This window comes from Aythya fuligula, chromosome 8, assembly GCF_009819795.1.
Source record: "Aythya fuligula isolate bAytFul2 chromosome 8, bAytFul2.pri, whole genome shotgun sequence".
Lineage (NCBI taxonomy): Eukaryota > Metazoa > Chordata > Aves > Anseriformes > Anatidae > Aythya > Aythya fuligula.
Window position 1 is genome coordinate 3,000,840 of NC_045566.1, and position 27,529 is coordinate 3,028,368.

The 27,529-nt window shown below is 42.5% G+C and overlaps 1 protein-coding gene across 1 annotated transcript in view; it reads right to left on the minus strand.

Moving 5' to 3' along the window:
* Positions 1–27,529, minus strand: part of PATJ (PATJ crumbs cell polarity complex component) — a 141,759-nt gene that overhangs the window by 55,763 nt on the left and 58,467 nt on the right. The window contains exons 29-30 of the mRNA XM_032192027.1: positions 26,353–26,467; positions 2,959–3,155 (exon numbers count right to left, since the gene is read on the minus strand). Of these exons, the coding sequence (XP_032047918.1) occupies positions 2,959–3,155; positions 26,353–26,467 (312 nt within the window). The remainder of the gene's footprint in view (positions 1–2,958; positions 3,156–26,352; positions 26,468–27,529) is intronic.

Consider the following 27,529-nt stretch of genomic DNA (forward strand, 5'->3'; position numbering starts at 1 on the left):
GCAAGATGAAAGGACCTTCTCCTTCCAATGGCTGCTCTCTCCAGCCACTCATCCATCCAAAATACATCACTGAAGACTTATTAAAAAATAAAAAAGGGAGATCATGTGCCTTTTTTTTTATTATTATTATTTTGACCTGCATTTCACCCAATATATAGGCCAGACTGACTTTGAAAATGAGTCAGGATCATGCCCCTAAAAGACTAGGCTTGTTTGCAGAAGCTAAAAGTGAGATAATATTTCTTTAGTTCAGTGACAGAGGATTTCATGAATAAGGAGCAGAGGCGGTTTGGCACCATCCCATAACCTTCAGCTAAGTTCAGTCAAACTCCAGTTCAAAGAAAAAAAATAGATAAGATCCATACAGGTACCTGTTAACCTTCCCCCAGCAGCCGAGAGGAATAACCTGCACGTGCTGCAACAGCGTCTGCTGCTTTCACGGAGCAACACTGGCCAACAGGAGTCACTCTAGATGCTTTTTTAAGATGTGGATCCTTCCCTTGCTGATATGTTCACATATTCAAAACTGATGAGCAAAGTTGCAGATGCAAACACATTTAAAACTTTCAGTGAGAAGAGAATTGAGGGTGGTCTATCTGCTGACAAACTGATGAGAACACCGAGGATAATGGCTTCAAGTTTTTTTTATTAGTGGGCAATGAGCAGCAGCTTAGCCTGCAGGCAGAGTGATGGAAACCTTACCTGCAGGGCAGCACCATCCAAAGGACCAGAGGCTCCTTCCTCAGTACCAGACTGTCCAGGGCCATGAATGAGGTGAGGGTTCCATGGAAGACAAGCGCTTTTGTACTAACAGTCCAATTTTAAGTCTTTAAGCAGAAAAACAAAAAACAAACAATCTGGACCCTGTCACTTCCTGAACGCTTTAAGTTTGCTGTTAGTGCTCCTCCAGCAGCCTTTGATGCTCTAACTGCCTCTGGAAGTGAAGCCAGCCGACTGCCCCGACCCCTACACGACTGGCAGGGAAGAAACACGAAGTCATATTCCTACCTCCATGACCTGCATATTTCTCAGACACGGGGATTCCTGATGGTTACTGAAATGGATACTGAACCTCCTGCTTACTGAACAAACCTGCCAGCGTACATGCCCATTAGTTCCATCTCAGTGCTGCTCACATCCAACACCGAAATGCTTTCAAAAGGCAAAAAACAGAGCTCTGAATAATTGACCGCTGGTGTGAACATAAGACATCTGTACATGACTAATACACAGCCCGCTCCTTTGTAATGCAGGATGTTTTGACACGGGATACAAGCTCACTGGGGACCGGCATGAGATCACCACATCCTTTCAGAAGCACTCACACCTCTGCCCGCTCGTGACACACCTTTAATTTGACTGCAAAGGTAAACACAAGAGGTAGTTACTGAAGGCCCTTTGAACTGCAGTTTATTTGAAATATTGCGTTTTTGAGATAACAAACATCACTTCTCTTCCACTGAAGGAAAAACCACTTTATCTCCGACTTGACAGGGGGAGGAATTCGGGCAACGCAACATTTTTGAAACTGCTGCTCATAACACAGCGCATGCATGTAAACCCCAAGCCTTGAGATACCTGTGATTAATCACAGATGCTTCACGTACAGCAACGTTTAGCGTTAGATCAAACAATCACCACAAGGAATTACTCATGAGATACAAGAAAACCTCTGTGAATCCCTCTTTGTAGGGAAGCGTACCAATACAAAAGGTCCTTTCAAGTTTCTCTTTAACTACCTGGCCTATGACATACAGAAAAACAGTCCCACAGATCCTTTCAACTGGTATATGCCAATACTCAACAATTTATCTTTTTTTTTTCTACCATTAGAATCTGGTGCCAGGGAAAGGAAACAAATTTGAAGGAAAAAGTCATTTACCTACACGACTTCAGCAAGGTATAGACCTTCATACCATTTATCACACTTAAGAAGAAAATAATAAGCTTCAGATGGTGCTGTTATTCTAGCAAAAACAAACCTTTCTTGTACCACGTGCATTGAAAACCTGTAATTATAGAACTGTTAGACAATGACAAATGCTTAGAAAATTCTGAGTACTCCCAAGGTATCCCCAGGCAGTCAAATTGCTTTTTCTCAAGTCAAGAAACATGAGAAAATAGTTGGTTCTCTGATGCCACAGCGAGTTGCTGAAAGATCAAAAATCACCACCCATGGAGAGCGGTAGGTCGCTGTATTCCTGCTCTTCTGTGAAAGCTTCTTTCTAAAGGAAAGATCCCCAGGGACGGCTGATTTTTTAAACTGCTGAAGCAATCATGACATGGGGAACCGCTGCAGGTACTGCAGAAAAGTGGCATTTGGCAGCAGCCAAAAATCAGATGAAGTGCAGGAAATGTGTGTTTGCTATCCGAAGGTGAAGCAAGGAGAAAGCAGAAAAAGAGAAGACAAAATACTCTGCTTGCTGATGAGCTCTTTTCCCTTGTCGGCGAATTTGTGCCAGACACGACTAAAGAAAATAAGTATTTTAAGTTACAACAAATCAAAACAGATTACAGCATGAGCTTTTATTTTCAGGATGGGGGATATCCCTATCATCTGTAAAAACACATATGGTAACTTTGAGGGGGTTTAGCTTTTTTTCTTTCTTAATGTAAGGTGTGAATTTCCCTGCAAAACCACATACAGGCTACAAGGACAGATTTACTATTCCCTTCCTGCCTTTCAACAGTCCCTCCCTGAGCATAGCTTGTGAACATGCTGAGAGCGCAGACCTCACTGACAAGACATTAGTTTTCACAGGCCGATGATTTTTGTTTCACTGAAAACACATTTACCTGCCAAAGGGCAAGTTCTCAGTTGGCATAAATCAGTGCAGTTCCTTGCCTCAGTCACCCAATTCCACTTGAAGGCTTTATTTAAGGTTCAGTTGATGGCCTCACATATGCCTCTCCCTCTCTCCATATGATCCTTATTTAGTAGTTAGGGAAGACACTCACCTCTAGAAGCTCATCGCCAATATGCATCCTCCCATCTCGTCCCGCAGGTCCGTCTGGATTGATCCCAACCACAAAGATGCTCATACGAGATCGGTCCTTGTTGCCAGCAAGGCTCAGTCCAAGCCCATTTTTGTCTTTCTCAAGCTCAATAATGTGCAACTCTCCCGGTAGATCTGCATATCTTTGCCTGATTTTTTCTACAAAGAAACATAAAATGAGTTGTGATACAAGATAATCTACGTGCAGATGCTCACAGACACACAAAGATGCTAGAGATAGACGAATTCACAGAATCTAGACTTTATTAACAGAGGTAATTGCAGCAGAGAATCCAAGGTGACGTGTTGTACCTAACCCCTGCATTCCCTCCACTCGCTTTCCAAACAGCTAAGGCCACAAAAAGAGACAGGACACTGCTCTCAGTGATGCATCTTTACCCTGGGCATCCCTGGACAGCAGGAAGCCATCCGGTTGTCCCTGTAGCACTAAAGGATCAAAATGCAGTATCAGCTGCAAATTGTGTCCGCGTGAGAACGGCATTATTTTAATTATGTATTAAATAGACTGTTTCTAAAACAGAAATGTTTTGAAAAGAGGGTAAACAAGGGAATTCTAGAGGTACCCCAATCTCACCTTACAAAAACCTTCATAAAGTTGGAGCTGGTTAACTACCTGTTGTAGGAAATGGAAAAGCCTACATTACAAACATACTGCAAATCCACATCTCGAGATAAAATCTTTTATTTTGCTTCTTTCTGGTGCTTCAGGAATACAGTTATGATGCTCCACTTAGCCTTACGTGCTGCTGTGCAGATGTCAGTGACAATGCAGGTGAATGATTATGGCTTTAAAGGCAGCTTCACTTGATATTAAGGTCGTTATTTGTCTTTCATCTACGTTTCAAGCGTTTCTGTGACAGAATGCAATATACTCACAAAGTTATTTGGAGCACACTGCACATCAGTGGAACAGAGCACACTGACAGTTTAATCTGACTGTCTTTTCACCGCCGGCATGTGGACATCTGTAACTCTGGCTTACAAGGGTCAAATGCAGCAAGGGTATTTTTTGCTCTCTGTTTGTCCTCTGTGGTTTTTGCAGCCAGCTCTGTAACACCAGCTGCACCCACCACCACAGCTGGGCCACATCTTAAAACAGCAGATCGCAGGGCATTGCTGGGCCTGGGTATCACCTTCAGCGCAGAGCCCAAGGTGAAGGAAACTGCTGCATTATGCATTAAGAAGAGCGAGAGGAGATATTACATGCTCAGCCATAGCCCTGAGTCAGCAGCAGCTAGATCAATATTAGCTATTACCATTCCACCACGGGAAGTGTGTTTCGATAGCACGATTTAAACCACCGTAGTGTGTTTCCATGACAACAAAGAAAAGGGGAAAGGAGCTGGGGAAGGTGAGAGGGAAGCACCAAAAAGTGAATAAAGAGGGCTGGAAGGACTGGACGAAGCAGATGCAGGCTGCCAGGGTGACAGCGCCAGCCCTGGCCCTTCTCCAAGGTCCTTCCCCAGCCCCAGCAGCCCCTCACGATTTGGCAGGGGCACCCAAGCAGCCTCTATCTCCAGCCCCAGAGGCACCCAAGGGTAAAACCCACAGTCAGGGCAGCAACCAGCTTTCCCCTTGCTGTATTTCCAGGCTGGCGTTTCCCTGCCTTGTCCCAAACCCCTGGTGGCCTGGAGCCTGAGCCTAAAAGCTTGGGAGGGTTATATTAAGGGCTAGACGCTTTCCCCGGAGAGCTGAGCTTGTAAAGCCCTGCAGAGGTCTGCACAAACTCAGGATATCATGACAAATTAGAAACCTTGCTCGTTACTATCAATTACATGCCAAAAGTTCACAGAACTGCATTAAATGGCAACCCGTGTAGCTGCGCGGCCCTGTAATATATTTCCTAACTAATGGGGTCAAAAAGTAATTAGCGGTGTGATTTGCTACTTGAATTTGGGAAGTGTGATTTTTCTGCTTGGTATGCGGGACGCCTCCTGCCAAAAAGCAGCAAGCGGGGAAGGTCCTGGAAGTGCTGCTCCTGGAGGTAGGGCAGGCGCCAGCAGCACCACAGCTGTGCACGTTTCATACAGCACCAGGGTTTTAATGTTCTTTTTTTTTCCCATTAAATGAAGTCCAGGCTTGAAGACCATCATTTTCTGCCTAGCACAAGCTGACAGCAAACCGAACCTGTTAGAGTGCATCAGAAAAGATGAGAAAAGGAGAAGATGCACGCTTCAACGCTGTGCAGATGAAGCAGCACATCTTGAGGGACTGCTTCAAAAGATGCTTCTTGTTTGTCAGAAAAACTCCCTGAAATTGCCCCACATGAGCCTGAGGCCAGGAGCAGTGCAGTAGCACCGCACACAGACCCCTCGCTCCAGCCCCAACCCGCAGACAGCGACCTCGGCACCTGGAAGTCTGTGAGCTCTGCAAAGCTTCCTCCTGCTGCTCTTCTCACGTGGGAAAAGCGCCTGCTGTTGAGCAGTACACGTGCGTTCCTGTTCCAGCTTGGGCTGAAACGAAGAGGAAGTTTTAGCCCTCCAAAAATCAGCAGGTGGGGCCATTCCTAGGGTGCAACACAGCCTCATTTTTATTTTATTTTTTTTAAAAGGGTTGCCCCACCACGTGTTTTTGTTTGGACAATCCATACTTAGAGGGAAACCTCTGCCTGTACGAAGCCCTTCATTGAATCATCACATTAATTTATGACGCAATTATGTGAACAGCCAAGGCAATGCTGCAAGCAAACCTCTTCCAGCGGGGCAGGAGGGCACGACCAGCGCGTGCAGCCACAGGAGCTGCAGCCATGTGCGCGTTCACACACTGAGGGACGAGAGGAGCCCGCCCTATGCCCTACCCTTAAAACCAGGGCTCCCCTAGGCGGCACGCCGTCTCCTCCCGGAGCAGCAGAAGGTTGTGGCTGGCACAAGCGCCACCTCCCACAATCACACACTTCCCAGGGCTGTCCTCGGCCGCCCGCCTGGCGGTGCGAGCGGCAAGGCAAGGCGCTGTTCCTGCTGCTGCCGGTACCTCCCTCCTCCGATCCACACACGGCTTTCCTCTGGGCATCCCGCTGCCTTCCTGTAAGGGTGTAATCCTATTCTCAGTTTGCCTCTTAATAAGAATCTTATAAGGTTCTTTTAAACAAGTATTTACTGCTTAAACAAACGCGGATCCAAGGCGTCTCCTTTTTAATGCCTTTTTCAGCTGTTCCCTCTGCCCCCAGCTGGTCTCACTTTCCAGTTCCCTGCCTAGCATCGGGGAGCCAGTTAGCATCTGCTTTGGCGAAGAATTCCATTATCTGCCTTCATTACCAGATCCTTTACACGAGGCAATTGTAATTCGGTTGTTACTGCCGTGCCCGTGGGACGCGGCGCGTTTTGTGCTGGCGCTGCGGAGCAGTTTCCCCGCTCGGTGACAACGTGCCTACCACAACTTCTGCAAACACAGCTCGTCAGCGGCATTTAATTAGCCAAGGTTGTAGCCAGTTGCTTTTAAAAATACTGTACGGATGCAGCGTGAGCCAAAAGCAGAGGCATGCACTCCAGCCATTGCTCCTGCAGTCGCGTTTCCCGGTGACATTAGCAGACAATTGCATTTCAGAAGAGAAACCCTGGAAATGGAAGACAACTGCTCTCAGACAATGTACTATTATGCTGCTGCGTATGTTTCCCTGCCTCAGCCGCTACCCCTATTATATTAAAGAGAGATAAGGGAAATAAATGGGGAAGATATGGTCAGGACATTGAGCTCGCTTGATGTAGCATTGCTACAAACACACAATTTATCTGCACTGAAGAAACACGTCGCTTGCCAGGAAGACCAGAGGCTCTTTGCATTGCAAAGCCACACAAAACACTTGCAAAAGGCCGAGGAGCCCGCTTCCCACACCTGCTGAAACCTCCCGTTCAAGGAGCTGAAAGGGAAGAGGGATTTCTCTTTGAAGGCTGTCTCCGCACGATGCAATCAGCCCGCCCAGGAAAGTAAGAAGAGGGCAGAACAAGCCCTGGACTCGGCCATCTGACTGGTGTTGGGATCGAATGCCTGATATTAAAACTGATTAAAACTGTTGACACAAAACAAAAAGAGAGGGGGGAGAGGCAAAACACTACAGAAATTACGGACAGCTGATGTTTGCGTGTAGGAGGCGACAGCGAGGATTTTCCATTCCTCTTGCGCCGCCTCAGACAACTATTAGCAACGTCGGCTGGCTTCTGGAGACTCGATGACGGCCCCATTTATCAGCCCGTGTTCACTGCCACGTTGTTAGCTCCCGTTCCCATTGCGTGGCACACGGCACGGGCACAGCCTGTGCATTTCCGAGACTCCTCTGCTGGGCCAGCAGCGCTGCAGCACCAGCAGCGCGGCTTTGCCTTCGGCAGATAGCTATCAGGATGCAGCCGGCATCCCCCACGCGGAGCCATCCTTGCATATCAAACAACTAATTCCCTTCTTGATTTCACTCTAAACATTTTTTATTTTTTTATTTTTTTTTTAAGTGGGAAGTCCCTTGAAAGCTAACCCTGGAGCTGCGAGGGCAGCGTGTCTAATTTACTGATTACAATTTACAAGAACCCAAATAAGCATATTTAAGGGACCGTAATTGAACAAGTGGGGTTTAGAATTCTCCCACTACTAATAATATAATAAGCTGATTGTTTTAATCTTCCCGCTAGCTCTCCATTCAGCTCTGAGGAGGCAAGCAGTTCTCCAAACCTTATCTCAGAAGCGATGCACTTGTCTGTTTTCATAAGCTTTAAACCGATAGAGGGAAGATGATTTCTGCAATGCTTTCTTAAATTCCGTAACTTAATTTGCATTCTTCTCTCAGTGACCAGCACACGAGAGAAAAATAGGGCAGTTGTATTCAACGCTGGCAACCCTAAATGGAAGAGCCAGACTCTTGCTATGCCCCGTCCCCCTCCCTGGGGGGAGGAGAGGAGAGGATGGCGACTGCTGGAGCTCGTACCTTTGGGGGTGCTCTTATCTGCAGCCAGGTGGGCAGGGAGCACCTGGGGGTGGGATGGGGCAGCTGTGGGGTTCCCTTTGTATCCCAAAGCTCAGCAGCTTAAACATACAGGGGAGGGAGCGTGCATTAGGTGCCCCGCTGGCTAAGCCTTCTCTAAATGAGCAGCTAGCATGGGCTTCCTACCCTTACAAATGCAACCCACCCAAGCACAAGCAAAAAACAAGTTACACTCTCCCAAACCAGTATCCTTACCCTCGCTTGAAGGCTGCCTCTTTCCATTTGTGTGTGAAGGGATTCAGGCAGTTATTTGGTACCTCTGATCGCTGCCGTCAGCTCAGGTTCCCATCTGGGTTTGCTCCTCTCGTGCCACACAAATGCTTGCACTGCTTTGCGGCTCACCAAAAGTTCCTGTCTCCTCCAATGCTTTCCTTAAATCCTACTTGTCCCTCACATCACCCTTCCTACACGAGAAGGTAGAAGTTTCTCCTAGTAATCTCTGACTAATCCAGGAACAAGGGTGTAATGAGAATCTCCATAATCCACTTCAAATACCATTTTGTTTTGTTCCCAGGAGCAGGTGGCATTTAGAAGCAGTTATCTAATCATTATTTCTTTCTTCCTACAACCAAGGAACCATCACACCCTAGAGAACAGGATATCTAAAGAGGCATTGAGCCCTGCCTGAAGAAACAGGCCAGCTGCAGCCCGTAACACCACGGACCTGCATCACCACCTTATTTTGAACAGACAGACTTCTGCCAGCTACTTTTCCCCCATTTCAGGCCCAAAGCTTCCTTCTAGAAGCCACGGTTTCTTTACACAGCACTTAAGTTCTCTGAGCAGGGAGGAAGGGATGCTGCATCTTTTTCGGCGGTTTTAATTAGATGAGAAGGACGTGACGAGTCTATTCAGACTGATGTGAGATCCTCAACACTTAAAAGAAGATTTAGCGAAAGCATGCTGAACACAACATCCTGATGCTAATAACCGCTGATTATAAGGGAATCTCCTCTCCCCTGCACACAATACTTCCACTCATTTGCCTTTCAAATTATGCATTAACCCTCATCAAAGCGCTCGGGTTTACTCAGAAGTGACCTCCTCTGGGTGCTGTGATCCAGCAATCAGTCACTCCCGCGGAGCGCTGACTGCTGAGCTCCAGCTGACGATGCCACCACCTCACAGACTGTGCTAGAAAAGGCTGGCAAAAGCTGCCCGCATGTTTCTTGCCTACTCCTCGTGTCTGAGAAACGTTTTTATCTGGCTAGGAGATGCGCAGAACGAGTAGCTGCTTGAGCTTCCTACTGCCACCGGTTGATTACATGCAGTCAAACAGCAACAAAGACATTTTCCCTTTGATAAAACCCTCTTTGAGCATGCAAATAGTTATGCATAGAAATAGATCACGTCACAGCTGACGCTCGGGCCCACGAAAGGTGTAGACATTTTCATCTTATTACAGCCTTAAACCACGGTACAGCCTCAAAAGACAGCCGACGTAGACCCCATTTCTAGGCTGTTGAGGAGGTAGCTGAAGAAATCCCAGAGAAAAATACTCTTCTGTGTAATATCACACTGTGTTATGTTGTGCCATCAGTCATCTAAGACCAAAATACCAGGGCTGTCAGCTGAGCCAGCGGTGATGGCACAGAGCAGCCCGGAGATAAGGTTCGGTTGTTGGAGCCGGTGGGCTCGAGGAGAGCTGAGGCTGACCTAACACAGCTCTCTGGGAAGCCAGCACGTGGTAGCAGTGTCAGAAGACTCAAATTCTGATTCCCATCTGCTCAGTCTCAAGGAAATTTGAAATTCTTCTGGCCTCTGCACTGTGGCTGTTGCACCCGATTGTCAGGGTGACCTGGAAGGGTGCACGACGTGCTCAGACAATGAGATACACAGAGGCTGTGACAGAGGATGTTTCAATGACCCATTTTACAATGGAGTTTTGGAAAAATACTCACAACTTGGATAAAGATCTCTTTTCTAAGCAACTTTTTAGTAGGAGCAGGCTTTCTGTTTGGCTCCTGCTCACGTTGCTTGGCTCCCATTTTGCTGCTGCTCACGTTGTGCGGTCCGTTCTCCTCTACACCTGCATCTGAAAGCTGCTTCTCGTTAGAAGGAAGATCAAGTGTGTGTGAGTCTGAACAAGGAATACTGGGAGAGCTCTAATCCACTGCTTTTCTGCTTGGTCTCCACATTAACAAATTAATATTGTGAAATTTAAATTCTTCCTCCCCTGACAGCAACAGAGTAACTCGACCTGACAGTGTTTCATCTTTAAATAATGATGTTCCCACAAAAAGACCAGCACAGTCATTATCTCGGAATCTTTCTGCACCAAGTCTCATTAAAGCGAACAGCATCAGACTGTGGTCAAAACCTGGAAGTTTGTTACCTAACGAAGGCTCCCATGGGCCGAGCCCCCACTTTCCCAGCTGTAAGTAACTGGAAAGGGAGCACAGGGAACACCTCTCAGAAGGCAATGAGACATCTCTTGCACAGTGATTCACTCTGAATCTGTGAATCTGCAATGGGATCCTGAACCTCCTCCATCTAAAGGTGGACAGGATAAAAAAAAAAAAAAAAATGAAACTTTTGGACTTAAAGGAAGAGCTTCCTTCAGAGGAATTGACACTACTGGTGAAATGTAGACCAAAAAACATAAAGCTTCTGTAAAAGCTGTTGCAATAACAAGCCACAATACCACCCACTCGCTGAACTGGCTGAAAACTGATCCTAGGAAAAAGGACAGAGGGAGAAAAAAATAAAGAAAGACCTGGCTGGGAAAAGAGCAGGCTGGAGAGGGATGACCCTGACACGATCGCTTGCTCTGCTGGGGAAGCACGGCCTGGCAAGGCAGCAATGCTAGGTAACAGACTTGACACAGGCTAAATTAAATTTATATATATAAAAAAACCACACCACAGTAGTCTAAATCTGTTTGTATAGCAATTTTTAAAATATGCTGTGACAATGATTAGAAAAGATTAAAGTCGGATGAGTCATCCAGCAGGGTAAAGCCATGGAAAATACCCACACGGCCACGTGATAGAAAAGAGAGCCTGAACAGGGAGAAGGCCCAGGGAAGGCAGATAAAATCAGCTATTTGAGATGTGATTTAATGCAGGGATCTTAACAGTAAGTTTTAACCCTGTTTAGTATTTTGTTTTCTTTTTAAAGTTTTCAGTTCTTTTGCTAAATAATGATTACTACTGGTTATTTACCACTAAAAATACATTTATCTGTGACAAAAGATGGTATTTACATAGTCTGTGCCTTCTGTATGCCAACTATGGAGATAAAATACTACACGAGCACTTAAGGAAACACAACTTAATATACATCTGTTGATGCTCAATATTTATCACGTACGTCAGATATTTTGAACAACATTTCTTTTACAGTATATACATTTCCTAGTGAAATACACCATTTGTATTTGGACAGGAATTAGAATGCAATTAAAACACAAGAAACAGCTTTGTAATAAAAATATTACATTCAAATATGCCAACTTTGACTAATAAGATTTTTTTTTTTTAATAAAATAAATAGTCATTTAAAATTGGAGCATTAAACAAATGCATTGTTGCCCACAGCAGAGACCGATTTGCACCAAAGGTTCCACGGTGATAAAAAACATTTTTAAATGGTCCAATTCCCACTTTGTCAAAGATTTCCTTCTGTCTGTCTTTGGGCCTTCACCGACACCTAGTTAACGAAAAGCGCCGCGCAGGGACCTCAGAGGAGGTTCTGCCATCACGCCGCGGCCACAAACACTTCCATAATTTTCAAACTGACAACTCTCAACTTCACACTCTCGGTTTTTATTCACGGACTTGAAAAGAAAAATATCCTTTTCCAGCTTCTAACAATTTGTTCGGGTTCGATAAGCTATTTTTATTCCCACTGAATTAGCTGAATAAGCTGTGGAGAGAATAGGTCTTTGTTTCAGGCAGCTGAAGAAAAAGTCAAGAGCTGGCTTCTTACAGGCAACTCCGGGTCCAGATTTCTCCTAATTCTCTGGGTGAATGCATACATTTCCCAAATATGCACTTTTGTCATTTAGGTTATGTTAATTGATTAGAGTATGCTCAGATCTTTATGGAAGTTGCTATTGAAGACTTACAATGTACGTCTGAAAGCAGAAAACTAGTTCAAATACAATTTAAATAAAAAGCAGCTTAATATTAATAAGATGCATATCCAGCTTTGAGAGGACTTAATGGGATAGGGAGTACTTGCAGACAGAGCAGACAAGCAGATCCGACCGTCCCCACAACACTGCTTAGTATTATTTGTCTTCTCCATTTCCATGATTCAGGGAGCTATTAAGAAACAGCATTTTGCTAGGCTCACACACTGTCAGTCTTCCACCGAACTGATTACAGCTGCTCAAACACTCCCAAGCTATCAGATGACTTTTAGGATCCCCTGGTTTTGCAAAGGACACTGAAACTATGGTCTCCCATTCCCCTTTCTTTCTGAGAGCTCTCAGCTACTTAAAGCCAGCCCTGCACTGCATTTTGATGTGCTCCATGTCCGTCCCATCACTGCACACTTCTGGGTATGCAGCCAGGAAGCAACGTGTTCGATAAGCAGTAGAGGCACAGCCCACCCCACACCTCCCCACGTCATGCAGTACCCCCACAGAGCCCAAACACTTCAGAAGAGTAACCCTGGGTCGGTTCTAGGTCCTGGGTCTTTGAGCTATCAAACTGCACTTGAGTCACCTTTTCTAGCTTTTTGCAACACCAAGGAATGCTCAGAGTTTTTGTTTGTCTTTTAAGCATAATGTAGAGTTCCCCAATGTCACGGCTTGCCTTTGATTGCCAAGGTAAAATGCAGAATAAAGAAGGAAAATGACTGCAACACCTGACCGTGCTGGAGACTTCTGATTTATGTACCTTAGAACAAAACAACTGCACAGCCATAACTTCACTCTAAAACCTTTTCTGTAAGCAAAATTACCCACTAATAATTATTCTACTGTATCTTTCCTGTCTTCAGCTACGATGCATATATCCTGCTCGTGATGCCTACTGCATTCATCACAGCACTCCAAGTGAAACAGAGACATGAGCTGATGGCATAGCCAGCAGCTGGCAGCTACTGGCTCCTTACATAAAGCTTCAAGTCCAGGAGAGGCATACAAAGACAGGGACCTACTTACCTACTTCCACGTTTCTAAACGAGATTTTTAATACCCATCTCAACTCTCCCGGGGTGAGTGATCTTACTCCACAGGATCCCCTTCCTGAGCCAGCCACAGAACTACAAGGCTTGGCCAAAAGCAAGCGTTGGTGCCTGGCTGTGCTCCCACCTTGAACACAAACCCTCTCTCCTCTCCTGTTTCAGGAGGGCTGAGAGAGTGCAGGTCACTAACCCACCAGAAAACCAGTCCTGCTTAATGGCAGCACAGGTTTCTGCTGGATGAGTTGGCTGAACAGGCTGAGGAAGGGAAGGGCAACAATCACCCCAACACCTTAAACAACTGGAGTGGGGACATGCACACAGCGATCCCCCTTTTTGTCTGCAGTCATATCACATCATGTGGTGGAGCTTCAGCCTGAGAAATAACAAAACATTAAAGGAGGGTGACAAGGTAAAGGTGAGGGGACCTGGGCAGATGAATAGATAAACAATTCCTCACCACACAAAAAACACTATTTAAAATCATTGTGAAATCCTAAAAGTTGTATGCTCTCCACAAACAAACCATACATCTTAGTTAATCAGCTGTCTTGAGAGTCTATCCAAGCAGTTAATCAGGTTTAAGCTACACTTATGACATCATACAACTTAATAACTTGATTAAATAAGAGAATATTTTGTATTGGAAATTCTATTCTGACTTTTTTAATCTCTCCAAAGGACAGAGTGCGACAGACCTATTTTCTGTTTCTCAAAGAGTAAAACGAAGTGAAGGATTAGCAGGCATCTCTGCTTATACCACATTTCACATAAGCAATTTTGAGCACGGCATTCACTTCTCTGCAGAATAAAAATAAAATTGCAAACAAGTGAACAGACTATTTTAACAGTAATTTTTTTTCAGTATCAAAATATGCCATTAGGTAAAAAATAGCTTCACTTTAATGTATTTAATGAAATAAAGATGTTAATGCATTAAGTCTTGGGCATTTTTAAATAAGAGTAATTATAATCATGAAATTGATGATGTATTTTAAAAATGCTTGCAATATGTCAGTATGCCAAGCACATTTTTTTTCCTTCTAGAAAAAGAAAAAAGAAATCCACCTCCAAGGATTTATCCAAAGGAGAAGAGCTAAACGGATAAACTTGACCATATTAAATAGACTTACTTTTTCCACTCTGACTGGAGGAGGAAATCAACTCAGAGAGAGAGTTAAAAAAAAAAAAAAAAAGAAAAAAAAAAAAGGAAAAATAAGACTGGGGTATGGTAGTTTTTACTGTTTTTTTTTGTTTGTTTTGTTTTGTTTTTTTTTTTTTGTTTGTTTTTTAGCTTATATTCAACTGTTTTTTTCATTTGCATGAATTTAGCCTTTAAAAGGGATGATCCAGAGGCTTCCAAATCTTGGTCCTCATGAATAAACAGTGTCTTTCAGGTAAGCTGGAACTCCATGGATCCTGCCTTTTATTTATTTTTAAAATTTAAATGGCCACCTAACCTCCAGAGCCTGTGGCATGATGCTCCAGATGGGTCAAGATGCTTTGTGTATCTTACCACACATGGCCAACCAAGACATCCAACAGACTAACCAAGCTAGAACAGACACAAGGTCTACCCAACTGCGGTCCAGGGGTTATGTTCCAGTGTTTATTCCTTATATTTTAATCCCTTAATTTACATTAAGTTAAATTCTAAGATGGTAAATCATTTTATTCCGCTTTCCTCTAGAAAGGAAACTTCTGCAATCACACCTTGTGCATCCAAGCTCCTGCCCCAAAACTTTTGAACCTGCTGGCCAATTTGATGCAAGTCTGACGGTGGACTAGAGGTCTCAAAGGTACTATAAAAGGTTCATGAAAATAGGCAGCTGTGCAGAGGAGAGAATGCTGATAAATTCCCTGACTGAGGGAAAGGCTTCAGTGTGAGATCACACTTTATTAAAGCACCAAAGAATTCACATGAGAGAAAGCCCTTAGAAATGCTCCAGTTGCAGGAAAAGCTTAAATCAGAGCTCACACCTTCCTTGACACCCAAGTCAGTCGAGCAGGAGACACAAATCCGTAGGAATCCAACTTCATTAGCTGCAGTACTCACAGAAGTACTCGTTAAACTCTTCACAACTCCACACTCAACTCCTCACTGCAGGCAGCACAGAGAGCACCCAATGGGTACCCCATCCTCAACCCCTCCGTGCAGGGGGCAGGCAGCAGCTGAGCTGGAAAAGGAGGGATCTGCCGACACAGCTCTCCAGGGACAGGGAGGAAGGGCCAGAGCAGATGTACCGACTGGCTGCTGTAACGACCCAGCAAGGGGTGCCAAAAGGGTTAGCCCTTCGGTTTGCTCCGACGCCAAGAGCCATCCGCCTGCGCTGCCGGCAGCTGCTGCTGGCTCAGCCCTTGGAGGAGGCTGTCTCCCTGCCGTGTGTCACTGTGCGAGTCCGTCCCATTTACAACGCCACAACGTGCCTCCTGCATGCACAAAAGCATGACTGCATCATTCTGTGGCCGACAGGCCTTGCTGCGCTCCCCATTCCTCATAAAATCCCTTTCAATGGCATTCTTGGCCCTCGCTCATAAGCTGCCCGTGCTCATCCTTGCATACAGCTCTACTTACTCCCTCGTCCATCAAGTCCTGGTCTCATCTCATTTCTTTCCCTCCTACTCTTCTCTCGCCCCTTCAATGACACCTCGCTGACTGCTCGCCACTCTGTCAGGCTGTTCACCTAATGGATTTCTTCCCTTGAAAAGCAGTGTTTCAAAAATCACATCTTCCGCACCTAACAACTCAATCCCGAAATGAGGTCTCGCTGTAAAATTGCTGCATTGCCTATTCAAATACAGTAACGATACACAACAAAATGATACTGTGATAATCCCCAAATAACCTGTCATATCCCTAAGAGGATAACAGGTTACAAAATGGAGGAAATCACAGGCAGACTTCTGCGTGGTTTCAAATTGAGTTTATTGCCGAACACCTGAAAGAAACATACTTGTTGGTTCAGAACACAGTATGCAGTAAGGTTTACAATCCAGCACAGAGCAGACACCCAGGTCTGAAGGGCCAAGTGGCAGGGGCTGAGGGATCTCCTCAGGATCTGCTCCCTGCTCCTGCCCAGCAATGGCTGTGGCTGCGCGGCCCCGCAGGTCAGGCCCTCAGGGCCCTGCCAGGCCAGCTGCAGGCCGCAGCACTATGGGATATACACTCAGGTGTTGTTTTAAGGTACAGCAAGTGCTACTGCTTGCTGTTTACTGCCAAAACACTGTGAGGGATAGAAAACACAGTATAATATCTTGAGGAATTGTTGGATGGAGTAAAAACTCTCTGTTCGCGCAAGCAGATTGTAAATAGGCACAACTAAATGCCACGTGCACACACAAACGAATGCCTTGTGCCTACACACTAAGGCATTTCCCTCCAAATTACTCCTAATTCCAGTATGTGGTTCCACCCTAAGCAACCAAGTGTTACAGATATGAGACTTAGGTTCAATATCTCACAATATTCCCAGGATCATCATGCCATGGAAACGGCAACTTCCCACCCCACTTTACAGAGCACCTGGTTCAGTATAATACATAAATTTAACACTGACAGGTCAAATAACACAGCTTAAGCTTATGGTTCTGAATTTTCAGATAAAAGACATATTTATATATACGTGATAGCAAATGCACTTGGTTTTCAGGTAAGTGATACAAAAAAACTCTGAAAATACCTAAGGCATTAAACAAAAAAAAGTTGAAAGCATCTGGTATCTACAGAAAAACCACAAAATGGTATGAGGAAGTCAAGGTTTACCAGCTATGTAATCCACCCGTAGCTCTGTCACCTGGCAGTACTACTCTCATTACCTGAACAACAATTCCCAAATTCAGTTTGCTCAGGCACTGCTCTTAGGAATAGCAGCAGCTGCTGGCTCTCTGCTGGACTCTGTGCACACAAAGATGTGCAGAAGACTGGGGTCCTCCTCCACACTTCAGCCTCGTCCTTCCCCCAGACGAAGACCCAAACAGTCCCCTTACCTGCCCTATTCTCCTGTTGCATGCTCTACCCAACAAATCCCATTGCTCCACCATGCTCCCCCTTCTCCCTTACCTTCTTCAAAACGACCCCAGCATATGATGCCAAGGCTGACTCTGCTCCTGGATCTTGAATTACAGCTGTGGATCCTGGCACTGGCTGGTTACAGATCCAGGGCAGTGGGAGAGCAGGGAGCACACAGCACCAAGAAGCCACTGGTCAGAGACTGATGTGCCACCTGCCCATTGGAAATGCTTTCCAAAGGTAAACTGCACACAGGCAGATCGGGCTCCTTGTGTGTAGGCACCTATCAGCGCACAACGGGATCGATGGTTGTCTCGATGGAGGCACTCACCCCTCACTGCCAACAAGCACCAGCAGGCCCATGCAGAACAGGAGCCAGCAGCCGCAGATGCTGCCCACACACACAGCTCTCTGCAGAGGGATGCCAGCACAGCCTTGGGTCCTCAGCTTCGGAGGGCTTTGCTCCTCAGACCTCCTCTCAGCAGACACGCACTTTTTACATTCACAGCAACAGAAAGCTGTTGCTTCCTTGATGATTCCCAAAAGATCGATGCTTTAACATTGCCCCTAATAACTTTTTGTTATGAGACAGAGACTGAAGAGCTCAAGCTGCGATCTCTAAACACTGACAAGGCAAACAGACATGCCTGTAAATATACTACTAATAAAAGTCTCATTATTGCTTCTGGGATAGCAGGAAGAACTACCTGCCCTTTAGCCCATCACCACAACATCTCTTCTAATTTCAATATAGCAGAAATATTTCGAATTTGCTAATAAAATAGAGATGTTCATCTGATGCAGATATCAAAGGCTTTCATGCACACCCACGCATGTGCATATGTGTGTGTGTATCCTTCCTCACGTCATTAGCTTGCAAGTGGTTTTCAACATGCATGTAGCTACAACATGCCATGAAACAGTTTGGTAGTCTTGTGGTGTACTATAGCTAGCATACCTACAGATAAATATTCTGGATCGCTCTTTAAATGCCAGCTAGTCTGATAAAGAGCAATTATATATCTGTACAAAGCAGAAGGTAAATTGATGACTAGCCCCTAAGCCACTGTGTCGAATAAGAGAGAATCAAGACTTAAGACTGAGGAGGAAAAAAACTTCAACTTTCTCAAACAGTTAAAGAAGTTATTCTGGACAGCTGTCTCAATTAGTATAATATTGCAGAAAATTAAGTAACATCTGTAAGGAATAAAATTATTGTCATTTCACATTTTTACTTCCCCTTCTGTTAGAGGCTTGCTTCCACTACATATTTGGAGGAGTTACTGTTTAAACCAAACAGACCATTTTGGAGCAGAGCTATTATGCAAATAATCTATTCTGTATTCCAACTAAAAGCCATTCTTTGCTAGTCTGGACAAGACATGATGCATAAGCAGAAGGTTTTTTTTTTTTTTTTTGTGCAGTGGAGCAACATAATTTATGATGGTAATGATGAAAGATATCTTCCTATCTCAAAACCAGACGTTCAAGAAGATAAACACATAACCACCTTTTATGGGCTAGTATTTGTCTTTCATTTATTTCTTTAAATATTTGCATTCTTGTTTATATATCTTTAGTTGCAAGTCATTGCAGTGATATTGTTCTTCAATGAGAGTAATATAAACATCTACCTGTATTATTATCCTCTCTTAGCAAGTTTGTACAGTGATACTTGTGTATGCAGATTTATACCACAGACATCATCTTCCATCTATGATGGGAGTTACATGAAATTGCTTATCTGTAACACCTGCATAAGATCAAAGACCCCCAAAAACATAAGCTACCTGCACCAAGCCTGAAACAATTTAATAACCTTAAAACATCAAATCAGTATATTTCATGCCTAGCATTTTAATGCTATTCTCTGGATACCTGGCTTGTGTTGGTAGAAAAGATCATACCTAAGAACAAATGCAATCTAAGGCAATATTTAAAGATTAGATTATCCTTCATTGCAAATAGCTCATTTGTTTACTATCACATTGCTTTATTCTTGTTTTGCCTCCTTATACTAAGAAAATGCTGAATATTCAGTTTAGATTCCCCAGCAGCTTTTTATTTTAGTCTAAAAACATTTACCTAACACATTCTTAACAAGCAAAGTGAAGAAAATTCAGCCATCTGTCTCTACATTACAATAACAGTTATGGAAGAGTAGATTATTCTATATAGCAAGAAATTTAATGCTAGGAATTCTTATACTTTAAGCACTGGCGTGCGTGCATCAGTTTTGTATATAACAATGTTGAACACCCACCTACAATGAAACAGTGATTTATAAGGAAACACAAGACAAAATATTTTAAAGACATTAAATGCATTCAGTATTCTAATCATGCTAAATGTCCATGCTTTAAACTGAGGAAAAAAAAATAATAAGATCTGTGCTATTATTTTCTAATCTCCAGCACTTCACTAGTTCTAAAATATCACTAAAAATGCTTAAAATGACTTGCTGGAAACAAATACAATATAGAGATAGATCCGAATCCTTACCTGGGAAACCCCCTTGTACCATTGCTGTACCAGCATGTACTTCAAGATATCTGCATTCCTGACAAACATTCAATGCTGTAAGCAGCTCAAATCCTCATCATACACAGACTCAGTGCTTGTCTTTCTTCTGACGACCTTGGGCCTATTTTTCTGAGATTTTTCTCTCCTTAAGGGCAAACCGTCTGTCTGTTTCTATTATGAGATGCCATCAATTATATTAATTTCAAGCTACCCACAAGCTAACAGTTACATCTGCCAGCAGATGAAAGCTGCCTATGAAAGTATGCAGGGAGAAGCAGCTCCCTGGTTTCCCACATCTGACCCACTGATGCTCTACGGCTGCTGTTTGTGCACTGCCTTGCTCTGCTAGCATTCGAATTACATCTCTGTCCCCAAACACGAGTCACCTCAAACGTTTGTTTATGTCACTGCTCGCTGCAGGTACTATCACGCTTAATGACCCACTGCACGGCAAAGTAACAGTTAATGAACATTATTTATCCAAGCATCCTTTTCATGCAAATACAGGGGTTAAAAAAAAAAAGAATTTCTCAGTCAAATGGCTTCACTAAATGTGTTGTTTTCCAACGCTGCAAATCTTGCAGTTTCCCAACACTGATATGCATTCATGAATTTTTGTTGTTGTTGTTGTTTTTTAACGTGTCAGAAAACAAAACCAATCTGTTATTAGAAGCACAAGAAAAATTCAAACTTCATCATAACTTGCATTTTGCTGCAACTCTGAATAAGCAGTATCAGTTTTACAACAATGAGTCTGTTGAACCAAAATATTGAAGAGAAGCAAAATCCCTCATTTAGTAATTACAAAAAGATAAAAATCTCTCTCAATTTATAAACGTACTTATTCATTTGGGGAAATCCTTACTAATTCTCTGTGCCAAATGGTACATTTAAACAACTCAAAATACTCTAATAGTTATTTTGTTAATACCATTAATTTGTTCATTTTTAAAGTTCATTGTCCTTTCTTTAGAATATGTATCACAGCACACACAAAGCCATCTGTTCAGTGCATTATGTACAAGCACACAGTAAAAAAAAAAAAAAAATACAAGAAGTCCCAGCTGCAATTTTACTATTAATTCATCAAAAATGTAATTTCCTTTTGCAATACTTCATCAGATGCTGAAAACTGTGTATGTGATTCACAAACAGAGTTAAAAAAAAAATAAATAGAAAGAGCCAAATAACAAAAGCCCAAACTAACCCCCAACCTCTAACTACAGTGACACCAACGCTGTGATCTATCCTCATGTGGCACAACGGCTTGCAAGTCTGCCTGGAATGCAAAACCTTTCTGGATGCTACATTAGGGCTGGTAACAAAATTTCAATATTTTATCTAATTATGGGTCAGAATAAGTATGGGGAAAGAAGATTAGCAGTACAGAGTCATATTAAACAGAGATTAACACGAAGCAAAAAAAAATGTTACCGCTTTATTTGTCAAATCCTGGCTCTTGCATGATCTTTGGAAATGCACTGTACTAAATATCCTTGTTTCTAGATTTCAGAAAATTAAAAATTTTAATTATCATGTTTTCAGTATTTTATTTTCTTAATGCTTGAAGCATTTTTCCAGGCTACATCTTGCTCTTTGAACATCATCTCTATTTGCTGTTGATTGCAGTGACATCTATTGGAGAGGCAGTGTTTGGCTACACAAGCTGCCTCACCTGAAGATCCCAGGTTTGGGGTTGTTTTCTTCACCCTCCCCCCAAAATTAAAATGAAATTCAAAATTGCTTCTCCTCTGTTGTAGCACTGCTTTACATAATGTCAGATTCTCAAGACTTAAATTGATTTATGAATGTTTCTTTGTTTTTATTTAGTTACTGTTAATAACTCTGGTGTTTTTCTGAAGTGACAATGATAGCTTTGTCATCTTCACCCACAACAGGACACAGAGACTTCCTGAGGTCATATTTTCACACCCCACATACTTGACCATACCCTCTGTCACATCTCAGCTGAGCTCTATTGCACTTTACCTGTTGTTTTTAATGAAAGCCCTCATCCTCACGCTGGAGTACGGACATCTGTGACCCTATGCAAGCTGCTAAAAGCCTCGGGTCTGAATGGTGAGGGTGCTCTGCTGCCATACCCATGTGCTCTCTAACGCCAACCCAACCCCAAGTGGGCAATGGGCAGAGGGTTTGTGTGAACCAACTCCCACACGCACTCACCCGTTCCACCCTAAGCAGCCACAGATTTATCACGATGGGAAATGCAGGGTCAAAACACTAGAGAAGTTTTAAAATCTCTTCTTTTGGTAGAGAAGCCACCATTCCTCAAAAGCATTTTAAGAAGATTAATCATTATGCTTTCTTACAGCTTCATTGATTTTTGCATTATCTACAGACAAAATAGAAGGAGGGGGGCATTATTACCCCCTTATTAGATACAGTTAAATATCCCTGCAGACAGGAAGTCTGAGCATAGAAGCATCTAGTCCATTATCTAAGTCACCTTTCACAAATTTTTATCTATTTTTATTATTTTAAACTTATTTGAAACCAACCAGATCAATCTCAGTCTCTTAACTAGACAAGGAGTTTTACCAAAAAATAAAATATCTATAGAAATTAAGGGGGCTAAGTTCTTTCAGCAGATGTCTCTTTAGTTTTCTATATATTCTTAAGGTCTTTACCTATGATTGCTTCAACTCTATCACAAAAAAATATCTAAAGTGTACAGTTAGGAATGCCCCAAAGACAAGCTTACAAAACATTCCATTACCAACTCCTCTGCCCATCCATTTCCTCCACTTCTTTTTACAACTAACCCCTCATTACTGCAATAAGCCACACCAGGGTGCACATTAGTCTATTAGCAGAGCCTTAGCGCACACCTACAGCCATCCGCCACCGAAGGAAAACACACCCCTGCCTATTGACACAGCCTGGAGCACAGCTGCTTGCCAGTACAAATAGCTTCTTTGTGTGCTCTTCCCTCCTTTTACTTGTTTTCATTTTTTTTAATCCTATTCAAAACGTGATGTTTTTAAGGTTTCGGAAACCTTAAAAAAAAATCTTCTTGGAAAGTGACGTCCTCCAAAATAACCTCTGTTATTAACTCTTATTAACAGTTATTAACTCTTCCTTATGGACTTTCTAATATGGGGAGGAAAAAACTCTGAACTTACACTGTAATATTTCCGGGTCTATAGGACGAAGCATTTTGAAGTCTTTTTTTTTTTTTTTTGCAGCAGCAGGATTAAGAATTAATAAACTGATCTGACCAAGAGTTAAATAAGAAAGCAATAAAACAAATTATTCTACAAGTCCTGTAAGTTTGGTCTTCCTTCTCCAGCTATTATCAATGTAACTACCATTCCTGCTGACATGCTTCAAGTTTTACAAAACTGTTTTAAGGCTTCCAGTTAACACTTCAATACAGCATAGTCAAAGGAAAAAGTAAACAAGAAGCACACTACACAGTTGGAGCTGAATGCTGACAAAGATTCAACAGCATCACTAGAAAGAAAAATAACAGAACAAGAGGAAATGGTATTTTCAACTTGCCCTCAAAATCTGGCAAAACACTATTTGGGAACTTGTAATGATCTTGGAGGTAATGGTGGCTTACATTAATCTGAAATGTAAGGTGAAGCAGGTCTGAAGCTAAGGGCCTTGGATACAAGAAGACATTTGAAAATAAATAAATAAAATGCTGGACCTCCTTTGCAAAGTTAACAGGGTTCAGCAATTAAATCACAGAAACATGGAGGATGTATGGGGTTTCTCTAAACCAAGAACTATGCAGAAGTTCTATATCCAGCAAGGATTCACCCTATTTGGATCAAAAACCTCCTCTGAAATGAAAAGGCAGAACATTTACAAGAAATAACTGCTACAAGTCAGCAATGAATGCTACAGTTTCAGTGCTGGAAAAGCAGAAGTAAAAGGGAGCACTGCCAAAAGGCAAGTGGATTTAGATCCCACAGGGGAAATTAAATCAATACCAAAAGGTTATTCAGACACCTTAAAGAGAAAACAGACAAAACACGGAGACTGCGATGCCATATGGACAGGACAGAAAGGAAAGAAAAATTTCCTCTGTTATGGCAGGACGACTTAAGTGATTTGTTTTCGTTTTCAATATGGGGAATGATGAAGAGCATGAGGCAAAAGATGGGAGGATGGGATGGAACAAATGACAAGCAAGGAAAAAAACCATCAAGTATACCAAGTGAACTACTTCCAGAGTATGAAGGAAATTGATGAGTAGGTTCACAACTCTGAAGTTACATTAATAAGAATGCTAAAAATAAAATATCCACGAGGAGAGCAATCAGAGTACATAGCTTTAACAGCTGTCCCACCTCAAAATGCCTCCTAAGACCTTCTACACTATTGGCACAGACTGAGAACTGCAGAAAGTAAACGAAGGAAGGAGGGACTATGATGTGAATTTACCTGAGACAACACTTACGCCTTTTAAGATACCTGAATCTTCTAAATACAGAAAACAAGAAATGTAATTCAACTATTGTTCAGTGAAGCTCAGTAAATAATTAGTTAAATGTACAAAAACAGTAGAGCTAGTAGATTAAATGGGTAAGGAATGGACCAGTATGAAAATGTTAAATAACAAATAGACATTGTTAAAAGGGCAGGTACAGGCCTGGACTGAGATTTCTGGGAACGGTGCTCAAAAATCTGGATAAAATTCAACAACGTTAAGTCGATCACATAAATACCACTGTACTGGAACTTAGAGAGAGGACTTCAAGTGATCACAGAAAACAGACTCTGTAAAACTCATTCCCCAGCTGCCAAGATGCTTAATACCATTGTTAAGCACAATTAGGTCGTTTCTAACATGCTTAAAAGGTTGAGGTACAAATTCAGTTTAAGACTCCATAGTCTGATTTTTATTTTCAAAAAACAGAATTAGATGGGGAAGAATAAAGTGGTAAATGCATATCTTGGTTTTCCAGGATTCATGGCTAAGACAGTTATGGCAAAACATTCAACTTCAGTGAGTAAAAAAGGTAGAGAGAAGGAGAGTCATCTGAACAGACCTGCTTGCTGCTGCCAAATCTGCTAAGATTGATGAATTTAGTATCAGTAGCTTTACCTTTTCAGCTGTTGGTCTCAGCTGGCAAGATCATTAGGAACTGCAGAACAGCTAAAAATGATCAAGCCCATTAATAAGAAATTACTTCTGTGCAAAGTATTAACTTAGGTCTGTCAGGCACACTGACAGAGGAAGATCCTAATTACATAACTGGGTATGAGGCTAGTTATCAAATATAATCCTTAACTGGGAATTATAAATAATTAATAAGCTGAAATCAGTTTGCTACAATTGGTGTTTTAGAAACAGAGTTGGTTTGGAAGTACAGGATACATTTAATCTGACATTCACTGAGTTTGTAGTGAAATGCTCCTTGTGACTATCACCCCCCAAAATACAAAAATACCTTCTTGAGGTAACTAACTTACATACAGCAAACAGATAAGATGGCAAACTCAGTAAAAACATTCTGGAAAAATCTCAGTTGTCCAAGAACTACCAACTTTCCCTTAAATTAACAGACGCTGAGATGAAAACCCTGCTTCTGTGCCCTCATCACAGTTTCCGTGAGAAATACATTTCAAAATCTTTTTCATCCCCACCAATAAGACCTTAAGAGCGACAAACTAACCAATCTCATTAATCATCTCTGCTTCAATGGCACACCACTGCCAGCAAGGAAGAAGAAATCCCACTCTGAGTGGGAGCCACAGTTGCTTCAAGGTCAAAAGCGACCACAGCGTCCCTCAGCTTTGTCTTGCCCATACTAGGGCAAATAACACTCCAAGGCGCAAGATGAGGAGCAACATCACAGTTGAAAAAACATACAAACAAACAAACAACAACAACAAAAAACAACAAGCACGTATGCTGTTTTAGTACAATAGTGTGTAAAAAAAATAATCAAAAAATCAAAGTGACTCATTAAAAACTAATTTAGGATTCCTAACTGCAACTTTAATATCCCTAAATATTTTATTGGAAGACAAGCTATGGATAATAATATCCCATTTATCCAGCGTTGGAATTAACAAAGTAGTATCCTGGAATCTCAGTCATGCTGTGGGAAGCTTCAAATTGCACTACATCCTACTTTTTAGGTCCCTAAATGATTGCAGAGTGATAATCATTGCGATTCCCTGCATAAATAAAACAGGCTGAAGAGCTGCAGAACCTTTCCCATAAAAGACACTACAAAAATTGGAGTTTCTCTCTGAACAGCACTGAATCAACAAATTAGCAAAATTTTCTTTTTAAAGGCAAATATTTAATATGAACAGCAATGCCAGAAATCAACTGCAACTTTTTAGGGTGAGGACTACGCACCTGTGGTTCTCAACCTAGGCCTGCTCAACTGCCACCCCAATTCCAATGGTAAAGCATAACTTTTGACTTCCTCTGCTGACAGCACTGCCAAAGCAAGCCCTCTAGACCTCACCTAGAAACTTTGAGACAAAACAGATTACATCTCGTTACAGAAGGGAGCTATAGGAGCCTGGCTGGTAAGAGAAGACCATCTAAGTTACAATCAGTAGCCCTTGGTAAGAACAGGTTTGAGGATTAGAGCTTATTGCCACACAGCACCACTTCCATAACACAAGCAGAAAACGGCAGATATGTTTATCACATAATCCAACTGTGTCCCACAAACATAACCTGACGTAACGATGGCAGCACTACTCACTCTCTGCAGAAGGCTCTTCCTCCTCTTCATCCACGTTAGCTTCCTCTGAGGGCAGTCTTTCACGTGCTCTATAAGGAGGTGGCAATTTCATCGGAGGTGGAGCCCCATGCTTTCTCTAATGGATTCAAAATAAAGTAATTACATGCTTTGCATCCTCCGTGCACAAGAAAAAAAGCCCTAGCTACATGTGTACATACACAGCACTTAATTACAAAGCTAAAATCTGCAGGATATCCTTTCTGTGCAAGAAATCAGAACAAGAAGAGACACTGAACCCGAAGAAAGAAAATACAGACATGCATGCACAGTTGTTGACAAAACACTTGTGTACCATAAACATGAAAGTATGAGCATTAATCAAGGGTTAAAAATAAACATTAATTTATACCCCATTTTTCATTAGAGATGCTTGACAACAAAATATCCCCGTACCGTTTGCAGTCAACAAACTTTTAAATACAAAGCAAGAACTCAATGCAGCTACAAGAATATTCAGACATATTTCACCTCCATTTTGGCTAAAATTTAAAACATAATTTGAATTATAACTTACAATAAAATTCTATTACCTCACATAAATACAGGCAGCTCCGATAATGATGCATATAGCGGCGCATAACAGGCGTAAGGAATAGGCTCAGAATCTAATGAAAACAGCCGCTTGTTCGCCTGAACAAGTGTTTTTATAGCTCAGGGTAACAGGAGAGTGCCTTAGTTTGCTATACGGTTTCACTAAATTACATTCAAGTGTATCCCATGCAACCCCACTACTAATAGCAGGATGCACTTTAGAAAGGGAACACCGAGTACGTTACGCCATTAGGGCAGCCAGAACGCCGTGATAAATTTCTGCTATAGCCAGGAATTACATCTCAGCACCCAAACACCAAGCCTACAATCAAATTTTCCATCGTGTACGACGAAAGCTAAACCTGCATATAGATTTCTAAAATCCTGAGCCTAAACTTACACTATTCTGTACAAGTAGCCAGCTGCAATACCAGCTGCATAGTACATTTTCTGAGATCCTAAGACTGGCATCGTCCCATTGGTTTAAAAAAAAAGCATTACAGAAAAATGCTGCACTGAAGGCAGCATAACATTAATAAATGAAATGATTTCTAGCCAATGGTAGTTAAAGTGTATAGTAAGAGCACTTGGAGACATGACAGCTGTT